Source organism: Wyeomyia smithii, chromosome 1, assembly GCF_029784165.1.
Source record: "Wyeomyia smithii strain HCP4-BCI-WySm-NY-G18 chromosome 1, ASM2978416v1, whole genome shotgun sequence".
In the NCBI taxonomy this organism is placed as follows: domain Eukaryota; kingdom Metazoa; phylum Arthropoda; class Insecta; order Diptera; family Culicidae; genus Wyeomyia; species Wyeomyia smithii.
Window position 1 is genome coordinate 53,134,063 of NC_073694.1, and position 14,889 is coordinate 53,148,951.

Genomic DNA, 14,889 nt, shown 5'->3' on the forward strand with positions numbered 1-14,889 from the left:
CTGATTGCAGCGATTATAGGCTCGTGAAATGCACACGACGTCCGATGGGATGCGGTGCGTAGTAGGCCAGTTGATCGTAAAGAACGCTGAGAGGCACGGCAGTTTAGCTGGAACAGGAGCGTCGCCGAGTCTATTTCGCCATTCAATATTTTTGCAACAGATGCAGCTTGCAAAAAGAATAAAAATAATTTACACACTTAGTTTCTTTTACCGAACTCAGCAATCTTTTTAACGAGTTCTCAACAGCTGAGCCATCAGCAATCTGTTCAGCAATTTATTTGCTTGACGAGTGCTCGGTAATATTTCATTCTCGCTGAAACGTCAAACATAGAAGATAGCTCAGTAAAAATTTACGAAGCGTTCATCAAAAATTGATGCATGATTCGGTATTTACAAAGCTGACTATTCGTCACGAATTACCGAGCGTTCTGTAAATTTACAAAGCTGACGATTCGTCACAAATAACCGAGCATTCTGTAAACGTAAAGTTTTTTCATGGTTACGAGAGAAATATGAACCATTGTGAAAGTTGCTATTGCAACTGTTGAATAATTTTAGAAAGGAGTTTCGGATTGTTTAGATCGATTATACTGGTGTTCCCAGCACATTCGAGTAAAAACTTGATACGTTTAATGTTATGATGAATACAGGCTTTTTGTTGCAGGCTTCTAGTAAACTGCTCTCCTGTGGTGGAAAAATTTCCATATGCTGACTGAATAGATCGTGTACCTCCACGTCGTTTTCTTGTAGATTTGAAAGTAAGATATCCATTTTTTTTTTGAAAATCACACGCGAAACACTTAAAAACTCAGCTTCGGAACTCTGAATATTTGAAAATGGCGGACATTTGATGTTTCGTTTTCACAGATGCAGAAAAATTGCCGAACAATAAAGTAAAAAACAACAAGAGTACAGTTAAACAATTGAAGAGTTTTCAGCAACACCTAGGAAGATGCTGACAGATCGTCAAATATTTACTGAACTTTATGAAAGTGCAGAACATACTTTAGTTTACAGAAAAGGTCAGTAATGTTTTTTGCTGAGCTCGTCAAGTGCCTTTTGCATAACGGTAATTCGGTAAAAACTTCAACCGACATCAGTTGTTTTTGAGAAAATTACGAAATGATCAGTATTTTTCCAAATTTACTGAATATGACCGTAATAAAAATTACTGAACAATTAAAACGAGAATAAGTGTGTATCTAATAGAGTCTTTTCTATTATTTTATTAAAGAAAATTGTTTCGTATGAAAATTAGTACTTTTTTCAAAAAATTCTTTCTCGGTTCTGAAGATAGAATAAATAATGGGGTAAAAATATAATGAAAAATGTGAATTTTTGGTCAACGATTAACACATGACGACATCTAAAGTGAGATAACAATAGGTTTATTATTTTTATTCTGTGTTGTTTTCTTCCTTGTTTGTTTTGATTTTCCATGGCACAATTTATGAATTTTCTGGGATTCTTCTGGTTTAAGACTTTATCAAATGTTTGTCAGGATAAATTTGCAAACTGGCTTAGTTTAATAACGCCTACACACCCACAATGTTCCATTATATTCTGAGAGGGTGCTCTCAGACCCTCAGTTAGGTTGGCATGAAATACGAATTTGAACCAAACTCCATTCCACCATTATTAGGTTTGGCTGAAAATATAATAAGTTTCACACAGCAAATTAAACTGTGTGAAAAAAATAACAAAAATTTCATACTTAGTTCCAGCTTTTACATATATTTTTTTATTAGTGCCCTTTTCGAAACGACTCTTTGCCTGCTAGGAGAAAGTGAAATGGTATTTTCATGAAACTCAAACAACTGTGCAAAACTTGATCAAAATCAGAAATAACAAATTAAACAAAAATAAAACTTTCTTGATATGACATAGAATTTCTCGAATGGGTTCCAAGAATTTTATAACCCGCAGCTCAATATAAACCTGTACGCTCGTATCTTCTACCATTAGCCACACTATGTGAGCGTCGCTCTCATCGGCGACTGTTGCGTTGCGTGCCACCAACGCGTCCAGTAATTTGATTAAAGTGAATCAAGGCCTTGACAGAATCAGGTGAAAACCCCAGCTGACTGTGTAACCGACCGGTAAGCGGTGGTAAATAAATGTGTTCACTAATTAGATGCCTGATAGGGAAATTACTACCGTTCTCACGCGTTTTCATTTACCGCAGTACAAGTAATGGCTGAATGAAATGACCGTCTTTCGTAGTGCAAACAAGCAGTGCAATTTACCATATTTTGTGAAGATAATCATGACTTATAAGACAATATTTACCTTCATGGGATCTTGTGTTTATTCTGTTACAATGTAAATCTCAACTTTCTGATTCACATTCAGTTGGCGCAAGCTCTTATGCAACATACATTAAGACATTTTATTTCCCGCGCAAAATGATAACAGATTCAACTGTTCCTCAAATTTAAAGTAGGCTTAACAGAAACACCACGTCACATTTGCTCAGTTTTAAACAAAAAAAATAACTTAAATGACTGATTATAGCGATTTGCGCAAATTCGACGTGACCATCGTGCTGCGTACCTACTACACTGGTGCGTAATAATGTCGAGGTCGAAAATCATAAAGTAGTCAAACGATTTTAGCATTGGAACTTGTTTCTGTGCCTCTCCATATCAGTCGATAATACTGCGTGTATATGAAACGTACACCGAAAATGATGATAAATTACAAAGGAAAATCAAGCTTGCTGGTATTGACCTCAAAATCAGCCTTAATGAAACAGAATTTATTATTTACTTTTTGATAAGTATACAAAATGAAACAACTTTTAATGTACATACAAGAACTGACCAATCAGCACACAAAAACATCATTTCTTGACTAAGAGTCCGAGTGTTGTAGAATTTGAAACTGACTGGTAACCCAACCACGTACGATTTACTTATCGAATCATCATCCGGTTTTAGTTTCACATACTTTGCTGACGTTAAAATATCGTTTGACATGGATCTTGCTCATCATTATATCCCAAACAGAAACAATTTTTCCACATTTGACTAACGCTCTTCATTCGCTGTGGAAACTGCATCGAACAGACTAGAAATGATGCTGTTGGGCTTACTTTTAATGTTATCATACTGTTTCCATTCCAGTTCCTCAATAGTCACCCCCAACGGTAATGACAAAGATCTAAGAAATGAATGCGACGCCAACGCTCCGATGGTGGTTCCAAACTTCAAGGTCGGTATATAGCGGAATATTCTTTTAAAGTTTACTTGATTAATATTCAACTTATCGTAATACTAAAAAATAATAGGCCAATTGGTTCAAGGCAACCGAGTACTGCCACTATTTGGGACGCAACCTGGTAATTGTCACCTCAGCAGAAAAGCAGGAAGCGATCACCAAAGTGCTGAAAGAGACGGACAAGTTCGGAAATAACTCTTTCTGGATCGGTGGTAGCGATTTGGCTGAATTGGGAAATTTCCACTGGCATTCGACTGGCACTCGAATCGTTTGGAACAACTGGAGCGAATTGTTGCCACTGCCAACGTCTGATGACGCCCGGAACGACGATCGGTGTGTGCTACTGGGCAACCAGACCGAACTGGGTGGTTTCAAGTGGGCGGTAAGGAACTGCCGGGATGAGTACTATTTTGTGTGTGAAAAGGCTTCCGCCGTTATGTTTCCAAGTTACAGACAGTGAAATTAATATGCATATTTTATTTCATATACGAGCAATTTTATCTTAAACTTATAATGGGACACCTGAAAAAATTTCCAGTGGCAAGAGATGGCGCTTTTCCCAGTGATAGTGAAATCGAAATTTCTCCGATTATTTTGTACTTTGATCAAGAAAACAACTATCAAATACGTTCTATACATCTTGTTCTAACTTTTTAGTATTTGCTTTTACTAAACCAAAAACATCATACTTCTGGATTGATCCCATACAAATGAAAAGCGCCAAATCAAACAGCGCACTCCATCTTTCAAAGGTGGAAGTTTGCTATGAACTACATCACTGCGAAGATAGAGTTTGCGTATGTGGTGGTCCAGCCAGTGCGTTCGGCTTGCATTCGCATCGCCAGCACACACACTAGCATGCGTCAGTTCCACTTTTAATCAACAGACTGCGCTGCCAACACTGTCGCTCGATCTCAGGTAGAGTTCCCAGTCTTCTTGATATGATGTTTTTGACTAAACGCAATCTATTTTTATTAAAAAAATTATATTTCTATATAACTCCATTGTGTCTTACTACCATTCGTCCATGAGTTCGAGCTGTTGATTTTTATAACACCTCAAATGGGGCGAGAGCCGTGTGGTCGAAAGCGGATGCGCTCAATACTTATTAGGGTGGATCAAGGATGCAAAAAGTAGGTTTAGTCATACAATAGATTTGAAATGAAATGCGCCAAGCGGAGTCATTAGTAATCGACTTCCGATAAGTTTATGATTTTTGAGGCCTCCAAAGGAATCAATTAAATTTTCCCAAACTTATCCTGAATTATTTGAAAGCGTACATCCACAGATTCGAGATTACGTTACAAAGGGTTATCCCCTTAACGCTACTGTCGAAGAATTCGCGGAGTCTCAACCCGCCAGGATTTGACACCTTCCGCTAAATGTGGTACGAAACCCGGGAAAACCAGGAAAGATTAGACTTGTTTGAGATGTAGCAGCCTATTATGATGGTGCTGATTCAGTAGATCAAGTTTTCAAAATTGCAAGTGTGGTAAAATTTATACACTCTTGTGGTGGTTTTTATTTAAGGAATTGGGTATCCAATTCACGTAAATTTCTTGAAGCCATGGGGGAACCAAGAAAAAAAATAGGCAAGAAGCAGAGTGATGTGCTTGCGCTTTATCACCTTGCCTCTCGTTGGATTTTTAGTATAAAAAAGTATTGACCAAATGCATTTAATATTCACCACAGCAGCAAGACAGAAGAGCAAAGTTTATTTTCTAGTCTTACCGCAATGAAATTAGGAAATCTTTTCAAAGCAGGAAGAAAACAAACAATCGGCGCTCCCCTGTGAAAAATTTGCCCAGCTGTCAGCTCGCCCAACTAACGGACACGATTCGCTAGTTGGGTGGCAGTCGTGTTAGCTTTGATGAAGTGCTGCAAATGCATAGCATTTCATAGTGAAAGTATTTCTTTGCTGTAAATACTACTTGCTTCGCTACTTTATCCTCGATGGTACTCTAGTGAAACATATTATATTGCGTCTTGTAAACCTTCAAAGCTGAAACTAACAGCGTGTTTGAACTAATCCTGTGACTGCGACGGAATATTCATAGGCTAAAGTATGATACTAATATTTCAGGTGTTAAAAGAAACATAGATTTTTGTTATTGTCCATTAGATAAATTTATGAGATAATGTTTCTGTAAACGTTGACATAAAGGAAGTTGGAGAGGCTTTCAGACCAAAATCTACGCTCTAATTAGATTTTAAAAAATGTGTATGGGCGAGTTTGCAAACTACGGGACCTTAGCTGGTTACGCAGTCCGTAGAAAGCCCTGTTCGCAGCTGCAACTCGTCGTTTCACTTCACGGCTCATATCGTTGTCACATGTCACAAGCGTACCAAGATAAACGAATTCGTCAACCACTTCAAATCGTTCCCCATCTATCTCCACCTCAGCACCAAGACCACGGGGACTTCCACGCTCTCTGCCAGCTACCATGTACTTCGTTTTGGCAGAGTTAATGACAAGCCCCAATCTCGCTGCTTCCCTCTTAAAAGGTACGAAGGCTTCCTTTACGGCCTTACGGTTGATACCGATGAGATCGATGTCGTCCGCAAAACCTAGAAGCATGTGAGATTTCGTGATGATCGTACCGTTTCTTTCCACGTTTGCTCTTCGTACTGTACCCTCAAGAGCGATGTTAAACAATAAGTTGGAGAGCGCATCCCCCTGCTCACATAGGGGGAACTAGATGAAAAAAATTGGGTCCAGCTAAATTTTTCTCTGTGGTATAGTGGGGCATCGAAATGTCAATTTTTTTTATACCAGCATTAATACTACCGAGGGGCTATACAACGATGCAATAGCATTTTTACTTTTCTAAGTTCTTACAACATTTATTGAAAATTTTAGGAAGAACCCAAAGTCGAGCAATTGATGATAAGGCTAGTATATGTTCGCGACACTTGTTCATACTGTTCATACAGAACAGTCACCAGACTATTGGATAAAAAACCAAAATCTTTTAGTTTTATTACAAGTGCGGTATAGTATGTACTTATAAACGAAATAATAGTATGTAGGTACTTATAGCAACTTGGAGTTGCATTTTCGGGATAACCATGACTAATTGGAAGGAAACATTTGCATCTTTTTGAAAAATGAAACAAAACCCTGTCGAAACACCCATTTTTGGGTTAGCATGTGGTAGAAAACAGTAAACAACACTGAATAAAGTGAAGAATACTTTGAGCCCAGTATGTTTTGAAGGTTTTTGTTCACACATAACGCGGTTGTAGACCTTTTCGAACTTAATAAATTTCACGCGTCAGCCGCGGAAACAACACCAAAAGCGTGAATATACTCATGCATTAAATACATCTTAGATTTTAATCTCCTAACAATATTTGTGCTCACTAAATTTACTTATCAAAATTAATTTATTGGAGAATTGGAATTTGGGTTTTCAAATAAAATCTCAATTTACAAACATATATAGTTGTCGATGGTACTAGAGTTTCCAAATACATAACCCTTTATTTCATTTCAACATCATACCACAAGCGGTACAAAAATTTAAAATCAGTATTCTATTTTCGGCAGTATTTTGATGATTAATCAATCAGTTTATGGAAATATTTTTTAGCAAAGTTATTTTATCGAAAAGATGAAAAAAAATCAATTTTTGCACCCCTCAGATGGTTGATGCCTTCAAGCACTACTGAAATATTATTCAACTTGCAAGCAGTGCCGCCAGATTCACAGAATAACTTATACTTAACTGATGGTTCGAAACCAATAATGATGACTGTTATTTGTAGCAGATGACGTTTACTGTATACGGATTTTAAACTACTTGTAATCGTTTAAGAGGTTAAGCTGAATTGATGTATCCTAATTGGGTGCTTCATAGCTTATAAAACTACTGTATAAATGTCCAAAAATATGGAGATAAGTCGTCTAAGTCAATCAACAAATCTTGCAAAATCAGAGATTATCCCACCTGATCACCAGACATATATAATGCACTTCAGTATTGGTTACATATGCCTATTGATAATGGTTACTTGAGTTTTAATGAATTGGCAAAAACAGTACATCACTTTGGACTTACTGAAGAATAAGCTCAGGAGCTCTCAAAGATTTTGCATCGGGTGCACCGGTTTATTGAGTTATATTGATGAAATCTACAAAATGCTAAGTACTTAAGTATATCGTTTTACTTTTTTGCGTGTAGCACACACTATTGCACATTTTGTACAAGAACCGGTTTGTTTAAAATTTTAGTATAGCTCATTTTGTTCACTTTTCCCGCACCTGAATACACCCGCACAAAGAAGAAATTCACCAATACTGCCAGTCAAATATTGTCAACGATGGTTTGTTTTGACTCTTGATTGATTATTTATCTTCTACTGTTGGGAACAATCACCGCCATTCACTGTCAGTTCAAAAAACTTCGTTTTTCGTTAAAAACTGAACACATGATAAATTTGACAGCAGCTTTACTAGAGTGGTTCGCGAACACTGCATGTACAGAAAAGTGACCCATAAAATCGATAACGACATTAGTGATGTACTTATGTTTGTAAACATTTCTTTTTGTTGAAATGAAAACTGTAAAACCCAAACAATATTCTTTCAGTTTTCAAAAAAATATTGTGAGCAACACTGCTCTTGAACGATCAACTTCAAAAGACAAGTATAAGGGCATCTTCAGCGGTGGTGCAAATCGATGTTTTGTTCTATTTTTTTTTTTTTTTTGGAACAAACTCAAATTCACTGAAGCACCGCTATTGCAAATTTTGTTTTATAGATACCAGATTTAAACTGGGGTGACATTGCGCATCTCGTTTCGAGTAAATCGTACCATTGATGAGCGTTATGTTAGATTAGAAAATAGAAAAATTCGTTCTAATCGAGCTGCACAATGTCACTCCTGAAAAACTTCAAAACTCGTATACGTTTTGATCTATTTTTGTCACTTTTTGATCTAAAATTTGAAATAAATCGTTCTAAAGCTCTTTGCACGCTACCACCAATTGCGGGTGTGCAAAATGTCATATTTTAATTGAATATTACATTTTCAGCTATTTCCATATAAGCGTTTTGCGAGTGATGTGGGATAAACAAAACAAAAAATTTTCACATCAATTCACAATTCATTTTTGTGGTTTTTCCTAAGAAGACGATGAACAGCTCACGCCTTGGTTCAACTATTTGGTTTGCAACCATCAGCCACTAGGTAGCCAAATACGTTGGCTATCTAGCCTTCGTTAACCGCCTCAATTGTAGTGGGACTACCAAGAACGATCAGTCTCGAGAGGCCAAAAAAGTGTTCCCCGAAGACACTGAAATGGAAACGTTAAAATGCAGGCTTGTTACAATATTCTCAAAAACGAACCCAAGTTTAAAGAACTGCAATATTCGACGAGATTGATGAAACAAAAAGGGAAGTCGATTTTCTACGCGATCAAATATTTTTCGCTTACCTTCGAAGCTCACTTGCAGCAGAAATTTTTCGATTGTACTAATCCATCCTGAAAAATTTCACTGACATTTGGCTTAAATCATCAAATCCATTAAGTCTTGTGGATATAAAGTGGCTTGCCAAAGTAATCGCTCAATGTACGTGAAAATTATCGAATTTCCGTTTGTTAAATATTGAGTGCTTTTTATAACAACTCTCATGGGAAACTAATAGCATGGGGTATTGAATGATTCACAGAGTGTCTGCGGTTTTAAACAACAAAATATACAACAGCGGAGAACGTAAAGTTGGTCTATATTAGTTGGTTCTTTTCAGGTTTCGCTGGTTAAATCTACTATATAAAAATGGAATTCCGTAACGCTTGATCTTATTGATATTATTCCCTCAGTCTCTGAGGTGTACAGTAATCATCATCATTTTGAATCGTTCTAAATCAAAAATAATAAGCGGTGACATGTTTTTTTTACATTAAAATGTTTGTTGATGTTCAGAAAAAACATTTGAGGGAAAATAAAAAATATCTGATTACAAAAACTTGAGATGTTATTCACAAAACTACGTAAAACATGCAAAATTATGACATTTTATGCTGAATTTGCCTCTAAATCAAAATTCAAAGCGATGACATGTGGTTATTTTTCCATTAAAATGTTTGCTAACGTTCAGGAAAGACATTTGAGGAAAAATAAAAAGTATTTGATTACTAAAACTTGAAATGTTATTCACAAAACTACGTAAAACATGCAAAATTATGACTTTTTATGCTGAATTTGCCTCTAAATCAAAATTCAAGGCGATGACATGTGGTTATTTTTCCATTAAAATGTTTGCTAACGTTCAGGAAAGACATTTGAGAAAAAATAAAAAGTATCTGATTACTAAAACTTGAGATGTTATTCACAAAACTACGTAAAACATGCAAAATTATGACTTTTTATGCTGAATTTGCCTCTAAATCAAAATTCAAAGCGATGACATGTGATTATTTATTAATTAAAAAGTTTGTTAACGTTCAGGATAGACATTTGAGGAAAAATAAAAAGTATATGATTACTAAAATTTAAGATATTATTCACAAAACTACGTAAAACATGCAAAATTATGACTTTTTATGCTGAATTTGTCTCTAAACCAAAATTCAAAGCGATGACATGTGATTATTTTTTCATTAAAAAGTTTATTAACGTTCAGGAAAGACATTTGAGGAAAAATAAAAAGTATCTGATTACTAAAACTTGATATATTATTCACAAAACTACGTAAAACATGCAAAATTATGACTTTTTATGCTGAATTTGCCTCTAAATCAAAATTCAAAGCGATGACATGTGGTTATTTTTTCATTAAAATGTTTGTTAACGTTCAGGAACGACATTTGAGGAAAAGTAAAAAGTATCTGATTACTGAAACTTGAGATATTATTCACAAAACTACGTAAAACATGCAAAATCATGAGTTTTTAGCTGAATTTGCCTCTAAATCAAAATTCAAAGCGATGACATGTGGTTATTTTTTCATTAAAATGTTTGTTAACGTTCAGGAAAGACATTTGAGGAAAAGTAAAAAGTATCTGATTACTAAAACTTGAAATATTATTCACAAAACTACGTAAAACATGCAAAATCATGAGTTTTTAGCTGAATTTGCCTCTAAATCAAAATTCAATGCGATGACATGTGATTACTCTTTCATTAAAATGTTCGTTCGTTTTGAGGAAAAATAGAAGGTAACTCAATGCTGAAGTTGAGATATAATTCACAAAACTACGTATGTTTGAAGATGATTTATGTATACAGCACAACAATATCGCACGCTAGCCTTCTAATAGCGTTCTTGATCAACCAGATTAGTTGGGAGAATTCGCTATCTATATTGTTTTTAGCACATTTTGCATGTTGTTGGATAAGTACAACGATACACCGTGTCCCAGTGCTGAGCCGAAGAAAATCTTTTCGACCTGATCGGGGATTGAACCCGATATCACAACCGTGTGAGAGCCAATCGACATCGTTAACCACAGAGCCACGGGGAATACAGAATACAGAAAAACGCATCAAAATACTTTTTTTGAAATTTATACGTATTATACAGTCCCTCTACAATTATGGGTCAGTCAACGTGTTGCCTGAAAGTTCAAAAATGAATATAAAATCGGAAAAATTATCAACCACGAATGCTTTACTATCTATTTCTGTGTTCTGATGTATACTTTCGATCGACAATTAGTTTTATTGCAGCTGATGTGTGTAAATCGGTTAGGAAGAAAAATATCATTTGCATAGCAAAATACACAATTATGGGTCGCTTTCGGCATTCAAGATCATTTAGTCTATAAAATCATCAAAAAAAGTTATCTAAAAAGTTATTTCATTGTTGTAAAAGCTTGATAATGTTGTAAAAGCTTGATCATTTCATTAAGTCGTGATGTATTATCATGCAAAAGTAATAAAAACACCGCAAAATGTAGCATTTCTACAATTATGGGTCACTTTACTTAATGCACGGAGCAGAATTATTTTTCTCGGTGACATTTTCAAAATTAAATCATTTCAATCGTGTGAATAAGGTTACAAGTGAGTGCCAATAAAAATGGAAATAAAAAATGGCGACTTCCGGTTTCAGCAAAATAACCTAAAGAGCTATTTGGCCAACAATTTCAATATTTCCAAAAGTAGAACTCCTTACGTCTTTTTGAAATCCAAAATGGCGACTTCCAGTTTCTGTAAATCAGCCTTAAATCACAAAATGCAATCCAATAAGGAAACTTCCGTTCTGTGCGTTCTCGGAATATTGAAGTACTAAAAGTGATGATGGACATATAAGATGTGAAATATTTTTTAAGTGGGTTGAGCTAATGCAACAATGAAGCAAACAAAAAATCTTGGCTTCGAAACCTCTGATCCCGTGCATCGCCGGGAGCGTTCAACTAGTCTAGTATAAATTTGTTACGAAAATAGATCGCTGAAGATGCTCTAACAGGAACAAGTGCTGCGTGTGAGTGTTTTTTGTCACAATTCAAATTGACAGATCGATGCCCCGTTATACTAGTTATACCACTTTCATAGGTTTTAAAAGGGGCCAGTTTTTGAATCAATTTTTGTTAGCAGTTCCCCCTATGTGCCCTGCCTCAGTCCATCCAACGTTACGGTTGCGGCTGATGTTTCGCCGGCTATCCGCACGCACGATTTTGATCCCTCCAGCGTCATACGACTCAGCTTAATTAGTTTAGTAGAGAAACCGTGTTCCAACATAATCTGCCACAGCTCGTTTCTTTTCACTGAGTCGTATGCCGCCCTGAAATCCACAAATAGATGGTGAGTCGGTAAGTTGTACTCCCGGAACTTATCGGGGATCTGTCGCAGGGTGAATATTTGATCCGTCGTGGAACGTCCCTGTCGAAAACCAGCCTGGTGTACGCCTACAAAGGATTCCGTTAAAGGTTTCAATCTGAAGAACAGGATACGGGAGAGCACTTTATATGCGGAGTTGAGCAACGTTATGCCTCGATAGCCCTTCTTATAGATAGGGCATATGAGGCCTTCCAACCAGTCTTTCGGCATTTGTTCATCCACCCAGATCCTTAGTATTATCTGGTGGATCGCATAGTACAGCCGCTTGCTTCCCGCTTTTAGAAGTTCGGCCGGGATACCGCCCTACCGTCCCAGCGCACAGTGGTTTACGATAGTAATGTCGCGAACTTAATTCTGTAGTGTCTAAGTGCTTCACTTTAGGACTATACTATCTTCGAAGCAATTGCTTGTATTGAAATTGCTCACATTATGGTGTTATGAAACAACATCCATAGCCTACGATGGCAAAAATAAAAATTGTATTTTTTTTGTTTCTGCATGAAACTCCAAGTTGTCTTCAGCAAAGTTGTAGATAATTTTATTACAAACAACTTTGTTTACAAGAGTTTTTCTCTAGGTATTGTAGTTTTTGAAAAAACTTATATTTCGTATGACAATGTTCGTAAATTCAGTTTTTTGCTTCTAACTTTTTTGTTTGATTTTTTTTCTATACACAATGTTCTAGAGAATTTCAGGCCTTATCATGTTCTAAAATTTTTACAAAGACACTGGGCTGAGATTCCTTTTAGTTGGAAAGATATAAGCAATTTCAACAATAATTTACTCTATTTTCACCTGCGGATTGGAGAAAAAGGGGGACGCCCGGAAGCTTACACTCACCGTCATTTTGAAGCTTCAGACTAATACTATAAAGAGGTGGAAAAGTTACTCGTCCGACTCGTCACAATTTAGAGAACGAGCGTTGAACATTTGTGCATAACACCATAATGTGAGCAATTTCAATATAAGCAATTGCTTCGAAGACACTATAGTCCTAAAGTGAAGCACTTAGAAACTATAGAATTAAGTTCGCGAAATTGCTATCTTAAACCACTGTGCAGCGGCCTTACCGTTTTTCAGCTCATTAATCGCCTTTTTCACCTCCTCCTGAGTTGGTGGCTTCACAGCTTGTTCGTCACTCATAATCGTAATACTGTTCCTGCTCTGCTCATCCGGCTCCTCACCGTTGAATAGCGCCTGAAAATGCTTCTTCCACCTGGCTTCCTGCTCATCCGGCTCCTCACCGTTGAATAGCGCCTGAAAATGCTTCTTCCACCTGGCTGCAACCGTCGGTAAGCAGGTTGCCGTTCTTGTCATTACACATGACCGACACAGGGAAATTCCTGCTTCTGACTCTGTTGACAGTTCTATAGAATCTCCGCACGTCGTTTTGAGCATAGCTGTCCTCTGCGCTGGCGAGCACCTGCTCCTCGTACTCGCGCTTCTTCCGACGGTGGGTTCTATTTTCGGCAGCTCTTGCCACCCTGTACCTCTCTCTGTTCTCACGCGTAGCCGCAGGCAGCATGCGGCTCCTGGCACGGTTCTCCTCATCTGTCGCTCTCTGGCACTCGGCATCGAACCAGCCATTACGCTGTCTTCCACGCGTCGTACCTATCACCTCTCTCGCAGTCGTTTCGATGGCGCCGTGGATGCTGCTTCACAGCCCATTTATATCTTCCATTCCTTCCTCCTGCTGTTCTGCGATCCGTTGATCCAGCTCTCTGGCGTATTCTGCTGCCGAGCCATCAGCTTTCAACCGCTGAATGTTGAAACGCGTCGTCCTATCTGTGCGAGATTTCAGCACGTTCGACAACCGTGCGCGGATCTTACAAACGACGAGATAATGGTCAGAGTCAATGTTCGGTCCCCGAAAAGACCTTACATCAGTAACATCCGAAAAGTGCCGACCGTCAATCAGTACGTGATCCATCTGGGAGCAGGCATCTCCATTTGGATGCCTCCAGGTGTGCTTTCGAATATTAAAGCGTGGAAAATAGGAGTTACATATGGCCATTCCTCTGGCCGCGGCAAAGTTTATCAGCCTAAGGCCGTTTTCATTGGTTGACGAGTGGAGGCTATGCCTTCCAATGACCGGACGGAAGAATTCCTCCCTCCCAACCTGTGCGTTTGCATCTCCGATGACGACTTTTACGTCGTGTTTTGGGCACTCGTCATAGATTCGCTCAAGCTTGTCATAGAACTCATCTTTGACTTCATCGGATTTGTCGTTTGTCGGTGCGTGGGTGTTGATTAAACTGTAGTTGAGAAATTTGCTCTAACATACATCCCAGCACTGCTTAAAACTAAACTACACTTATCGAATTCTCTAAGTAAATAGTGTACACGAGACTTAAGTAAAATCAACCAAAATAAATGACGGTTTCTGAGAGATTAAGATTATGTCTACTGACAGAGGCACTCTAAATAACACAAGGTTTTGATTACAAAGAAGCCTAAGATAGAATTCCTTTACGCTACAATGAACAAATTAGTCAAATTTTCTATACAACTTTATGCAACTTGCAAAGCTAACACGTCTCAGCCTCGCTACTACGGATGCACTGGTCAGTCCAGAATACCTTGTCATTAACGCACCCTTATCTACTATAAATATGTGATCATTTAATATTTTTCAATGTTATCAAACTTTAAGCTAATAACGTAGCATCATTTTTATTTCATTTATTTCATCTCTCAGTTATTGTTTGTTATTTAACTAAAACTCAAGCTAAAACCTTAACAATTTAACGTATTTTTCAGACAGACCTGTACCACGATGTGAAGCTTGGTGTGAATGCATGTACTGCTTTCATATTTTTTGCAGTGGGTCGCAAGAGAAAAGAGAGAATGCCAGCAACTGTCAAACGGCCACCAAAATGAAA

At 37.3% G+C, this 14,889-nt stretch overlaps 1 protein-coding gene across 1 annotated transcript; it reads left to right on the forward strand.

Annotated features, from left to right (window-relative positions):
• Positions 1–3,059: 3,059 nt before the first annotated feature.
• On the forward strand, positions 3,060–14,887 carry LOC129716746 (uncharacterized). The gene is made up of 3 exons (XM_055666585.1): positions 3,060–3,213; positions 3,290–3,601; positions 14,768–14,887. Exons 1-3 carry the CDS (start codon positions 3,076–3,078, stop codon positions 14,885–14,887), a joined length of 570 nt encoding a protein of 189 aa, XP_055522560.1. The 5' UTR covers positions 3,060–3,075.
• Positions 14,888–14,889: the final 2 nt, after the last annotated feature.